This window comes from Vanacampus margaritifer, chromosome 10 (genome assembly GCF_051991255.1).
Source record: "Vanacampus margaritifer isolate UIUO_Vmar chromosome 10, RoL_Vmar_1.0, whole genome shotgun sequence".
Taxonomy (NCBI): domain Eukaryota; kingdom Metazoa; phylum Chordata; class Actinopteri; order Syngnathiformes; family Syngnathidae; genus Vanacampus; species Vanacampus margaritifer.
In genome coordinates this window covers 4,569,373-4,575,603 of record NC_135441.1, presented here as the reverse complement: position 1 = coordinate 4,575,603, position 6,231 = coordinate 4,569,373, and the positions used below count along the sequence as shown (strand labels likewise).

General features: G+C 37.4%; 1 protein-coding gene across 1 annotated transcript; it reads right to left on the bottom strand.

The window, feature by feature from the left end:
* Positions 1 to 963: 963 nt before the first annotated feature.
* fgf4 (fibroblast growth factor 4) lies at positions 964 to 5,000 on the bottom strand. The gene is given in 3 exon segments (XM_077578188.1): positions 964 to 1,140; positions 3,116 to 3,219; positions 4,739 to 5,000. Coding segments are annotated over 3 exon segments (453 nt in total). The 5' UTR covers positions 4,911 to 5,000.
* Positions 5,001 to 6,231: the final 1,231 nt, after the last annotated feature.

The following is a 6,231-nucleotide window of genomic DNA, read 5'->3' as shown; positions in this document are numbered from 1 at the left end:
CTTTGCTTATTAACTCATTCAAACCCAAAAGCTTCTGACCTGAAGAGGTGACTTAAAGCAATGGTAGTTATTACAAAAAACGACCATCAGGTGGCAGAGTATAAGAGATTAGCAAGGGCCATGTTGCTACAAGCTCTTTTTCCCAGTGTTTTCAACAGGTTTGTGAATAGTGATGAAACTTGGCTATATTCTAATGCTAATTGCTACAAAACGGAAACAGATATGAATATACTTTTTTCCGGATGAAAGAAGAGACTAATCTTTCTTTTGGTAGGTTCCATGTTTTGATAGCACCAGAACACAATATTCTGTGGGCCTTGCAAAATCAATCAAAATCCAGTAAAATAGACATGAGCGAAGGGGGTTGCTTCAGTGAAAATGGCTAGGAGTGAATGAGTTAAACTACTGTATGTTGTATTATTAACAATGTGTGTGCAGCCTACGGAGAGGTTTGTCTAATTTGGGAAATCTTGGAACTAAAACGGGTTTCAGTCCTAAAAGATTGGGGGGGATTGTATTTTTACAAGTTATTGACCAAGCTAAAGCAATAAAGTAAATAAATAGTAATAAAGTAGTATAATATGCATGATTTTGAATGGACTGGTGTTTAACAGGAAACATTACAGGTATTTGAAAACAGAGGAACACCACAGTGAGCAAAGGCAATTAACCCAATGAAATGATAATACATTTACAGACAAGTACACTTGTCACTTGAAGCATCCATGTTTGTGTATTCTGCCCTCTTGTAGGGTAAAAAAAAGCGTAACAGCATGCACATTTGAAAAACTCGTTTTTTTTGGTAACAAATTGCACATACAACATTTGAGTCAAATGTAAATTCATGTGTTTTAAGATGGTATAATGTAATATTGTGCTGATCAAATGCATCAATCGGTCAACCAACTAACCAACCAACCAACCAACCAACCAGTTCTGTATTGTGAGGTATGATATTGTAATTCAAATCCTTGGAAGAAAGTGTGCCATGGCCATGGAGGGTGAGATCTGGTTTTCTCTTTTGGGTTTGCCAGTCTTGCTGAGACCAATGTACATGCCAGGGTGCGCTGCTGATTCGTATGCATTATAATTGTTGTCCAGGAGGCTTTCCTTGAACTTGCATTCGTCACTGTAGTGACCCTATAGAGAACAAGAAAGTAATAAAACACACCCGTTCATGCTACACAAATTGACTGTCCCTGCAATGATTTTAACATTTCTAGTATAAAAGTCTTCTTGTTCTTGGCCACTGTAATTTAGCTGATTTTATACCATAGGGCCCTCAGGGTCTGTTTTAAAAATACCTGAAGTCAAAAACCAGGGCGAGATCAATCTACCGCAGAAACGGACTTTATTGTCTGTTATTACCTGTTCTTTGAAGTACATTGTATTGCTTTTTTCTTTTTTCTTTTTAAAGCTTGAAATGTGCTATAATTGAAGTACTATATTGATTGATTTGTATGGGGTAGATGCCACGGACTTCCGGGTTTTTCACATCAGCGCCGTTTCCGGCCACTGCTGGCCGCGTTCCAACACTCGCACCCCCACCACTCGCACCCCCACCACTGCGTCCCCCAACCGCGCGCTCCCGCTCATCGGCGGGAGGGCATCTCGGCTATCTGAAATGCTTCAGACACTGAGACAAACACTACACACTCGCAGCCTCGCACTCGTCGACGGGAACGCACAATCGAGGGGCACAAAGGCAGAAGCGCAAGTACTGGGACACGGCCCACACGTCGCAAACCGGAAACGGAAACAAAGTTGATGGGTGAAAACCCGGAAGACAGAAGTCCCGCCTCCTCCGTGGCATATAGTCCATAGCCTAGCTCAGCACGTTCACTTGTGTAGCTCGACAGCCAAGCCAGCAGTTTTATATCTTCTATGAATCACACAGTTTGGTCTTTTCTTGTGTTTTAGTGAGGCAGCTTCGAAGTTGTAAAAACTAACACAAAAAAGTAAACATGAATCAATACAGCTCACGCAAGGTGCGAGCTAATCAAAATGAGCATGCTTAATCTAAATCACAAACACGAAGCATCAGATAATTTAACAGTGCTGTAGTGGCACACTACTTACAGAGACACATAGGATGTGATTTGCGAAAGCTTCGTGTAGAACCTGAAATGGTATATTTTCTTTTGTATGACATTGTATTTGATTCATGACACTTAGCATATTTACTTTGTTATAAGATGTAATTTAGCACACTATCTTAGTGAACAGTGGCTTTGGTTTTGAAAGGACGGTTGGTCAAGGCCTTGTTCATACTGGGAGCCCAAATCCAATTTTTAGTCCATCCAGATTGAAAGTGGATGGCTCTTTTGTAGTCTGAACATCTTTTTGATGAAAAACAACTTGGCACACATTCAACAAGTGGGTAATATCGCTCCATGCTATGAGCTAGTAAATTAGCCAGCATTAGTTAACGGTTGGATTAACATTATTGTTGGAATGTTACGGCCATTGGATTAATGTTACGTTATAACTATAATTGACTTCTTTTTTTTTTAACCTTTCAGCGTGAATCCACCTCCTGTCTGTCCCAAGTTAATGTATGTTGCACTTGCGAGCTGCAGATTTGAAAGGAAGTGAGTCACTGTGTGTCACATGACAGATTAGCAGAGACAAGATTTTACAAAATCATATACTTTCCGTCTCGTTTTTGTTCATGAACTAAAATGCCCATAGATTTTAGTCCAGTTTTTATTAAGTGAAGTACATTTTTGTCTCGTCTTCATTAGTCAATGAAAATGCATACTGATTTAGTCCCAGTTATTGTTTATTAATAAGGGTTTTAGTCCACCCATGTCTAGTTTTAGTCTGGTAAAAAATGTGCGTTGACGGAATTATTTTTTAGTTTTCATTGACGAAATTAACAGTATTGTTGACAGCGACCGTTGGCCATGCACCCTTTTTGTTCACATTATTTATTTTGTTTTGGCCGTCTTTATTGCATGACTGATTTTTACTCCATGTCCAGCACTTTGTATGCAACAATGGTTGTTTTAAAATGTCTTATAAATAAAATTGAGTTGAGGTCAGTAAGTGTCAAAGAAAACGCCCTGTCATAAAATACATTAAGCAAATGAGAATTATGTACAGTATATCTTACCGAGCCATATAGTTTCCCTTTGTCAGTCATGGCAATGAAGAGATGACTTATAACTCCAAACAAAGTCAGAACTCCTCTCTCCACAGGAGAAATTTCAAGAAGGCCTGAATGAAAAATGATTAGCTACATTATTGGAACATTTCCTTTATTGATACACTTATGGGTCATTCCAGAATTGGAGGACATTTCACGTCCCACCTATTCAAATTTTTAATAATTCACATACAAAATACTAAAATGTGCAGTTTCTCAGAAAATGTACTTGTCCCGGGACCAAATCTAACAATAAATAAATAAACTAACCAAAAAGAATGCTTGAAAATAGTTTTAAAAATATGAAATAATTCTGGAGTATCCCCTAAATCTGTGTTTCTCAACCTTGGTCCTCGGGGAACACTATCCAGCCAGTTTTCCATATGTCCATTCACCAACACAGGTGAGAATCGTTATCATGCTTCTCCAGAGCTTGCTGATGATCAATGGATTCACCTGTGTTGAAATAGGGAGACATGGAAAATAGGCTGAATAGTGTTTTCCAAGGACCTGGGTGGAGGAACACTGCCCTAAATAACATTTTTTTCCATTGACCCCACACCCCCTCCCATCCCCACTGACCACAATGAATGTCAAATTAAAATGTCATTTAAATTTGTTGTTATTGTTTGTTTCATTGCTGTCTCTTGTAACCGGGTGAACATTTGTTTTCATAAACATAATATTGCAAATAATAATTAATCATGGAACATGCAACACTGTTACCATCCCCCTTTTTTTAGCGTGGTAGAAGAAGAAGGAAGCTGTTATTCAAATGATACACTGGAGTTGACATCATCAAACAGTTTTCCAAAAGAACGGTACAGCAACGGTATGTCCTCTTTTTTTTCCCTTCTTCATATTTTAGAAAATAGTTAGCCTTGAATGTCTCACTCTACCTCAAGCTATGGAGGACCAAAATTGCCAAAATAAAGATAAATAAATACAAGTGAAAATAAAAACCCACATAAAAATATAATTTAAAAAATGAAATACAACAAAATATATAAATGGAAATAAAAACAACAAAACTACAAATAAATAGGTAAATTTAAAAAATGATAAATTTTTTTTCATATAATATAAAAATAAATGAGAAAATACATACACTATAAACATATACATATAATTGAATATCAATAAATAAATAAAAAACACTGTGCTCTAATATTTATTTCATGCTGCAGACGTCAGCATGAAATGCATCATGAAATGTTATTCAAATTAGGGGTAGGGATCCTAAGTGTGTCTTGGGTTGAACTATTTGCCTATTGGTTGATCGACATGTCAGTCTCTCTGCCCGTTGCACAGCAAGAGAGAATTCGCACACACGAAACAATGGACCTTTTTGTTTAGAGAAACTAGTAAGAATTTCTCCAGTAACCAGACATTCAAGTTGCTGAATAATCCATCAGAAGACACAAAGGAACAGGACTGCCTATGTATTATGTGTGTACACAGTATAGGATCCATGCACAAAAGACTGATCCAAATAGATGGGCATAAAACTGAGATAGTGGGAAAAAGAAGAAGAAGAAAAAAAAGCACACTTAAACAATGGATTCGTAATGAAGCATCAAAAGTACTTACTGTATGTGTTCTCACTATGCACACCTGTGATCTTCCCATTTGGTAAAACTTGTATGTGAAAATCGATGCCCACATTTCAGTAGAGTCTTCGAATTCTCTTGATCCCCCTGAGATATTCTCCATCTACAGCAGTGACCTCTCTCTTGTCCCAGGATCTGTCTTGGTGTCCCATCCGTGAACTGTATATGCTTTGTGTCTTCCTGCTGCTGACTGAAGAAGGGGCAGTAGCACTGCATACAATGATGCCATATATTAGTAGAGAGACCTTGTACCTTAACATCGGTATCCTCTGCTCATCAGTTTGGAGAAGTGGAACACAGTTCTTGTCCCTCATTGTCCAATTAGATCTTCTTTTTAACCGTAAAATCGATTCCCGCTTCAGTTGGACTGCCTTTCCCCCAACAATGTCATCTACTCTTCCGAAACACACAATACAAATAGCACTTTTATCCATACATCTAATCTTTGAATGAAACCATGCTAAATTTTCCTTTTGTGGCGATTTATATTCATGTAGACTTATAAGTGCTACTACATATGACATCATATGCCACCTGCAGTCTTGTTTGTGAGTGAGTCACAGATGCTAACTGGGAAATGCATCACATACTGATTGAAAATAAAGATGGACCAAAAGTAGTACAGTGCCTCAAAATTGAAGTTGTGCAATTTGGAGTGTCACCAACATTTTTAGGAAAAATACACATCTAAAGTCGCACAATAATCCAGCGATCAATCTGACACACAATCTGTGTAGAATTTTTCGGTGTTCATTCATTTAAAAAAAACAGTATTAATTTCAGTAACATGTAAAAAATGTTTGATCACATCAACGTACATTTAAAAAAAACACATATAAGCTGTAGTAATCGCTTTTCTATTACATACTGTAGGGCATGTCACGCCACTGACATGTTTCAAAGCCATCTTTCTGCTACGGATACCCGAAGGAGAAGAATTTAGCGAATGTAGTTGGTCTTAGGTTTGTGAAGTGTGGTCTCTCAGGTATCCCAGTGCATTTTGAAGCACTACTACAGTATAGAACGACTTCCAACTTTAGTCGATGCATTCTATTAGTTTACCATTAGATGGCACTAAACACACATTACACTGTCTCTTTCAATTCTTGCTAGCTTGAAACACAATTCAACTAAACCTCACAAAACAACTACACAACAGTTTGCATATTTGATAGTCAATGTAAAAAAAAGTAAAAGTGAATTACTGTGCGGTGTTTGGCTGCAATATGTTTATTCTGAACACTTTGTTGAAGATAAGCTTCACGTTCTTAGCAATGTTAGAACACAAATGTTAGATCCTGTACATGGCAATGTATCTTCATTTTCAATGTGCCCATTTTATTTCAGGACTCTAGTCTTCATATATAAAATATACATATTATATTGGATATGGGTCGATTGCCGTGGTATTATATTTAAACATACGTGCATGTTGGAAATGTTGATAATTTGCATGCTAACCGGTATCTAGCC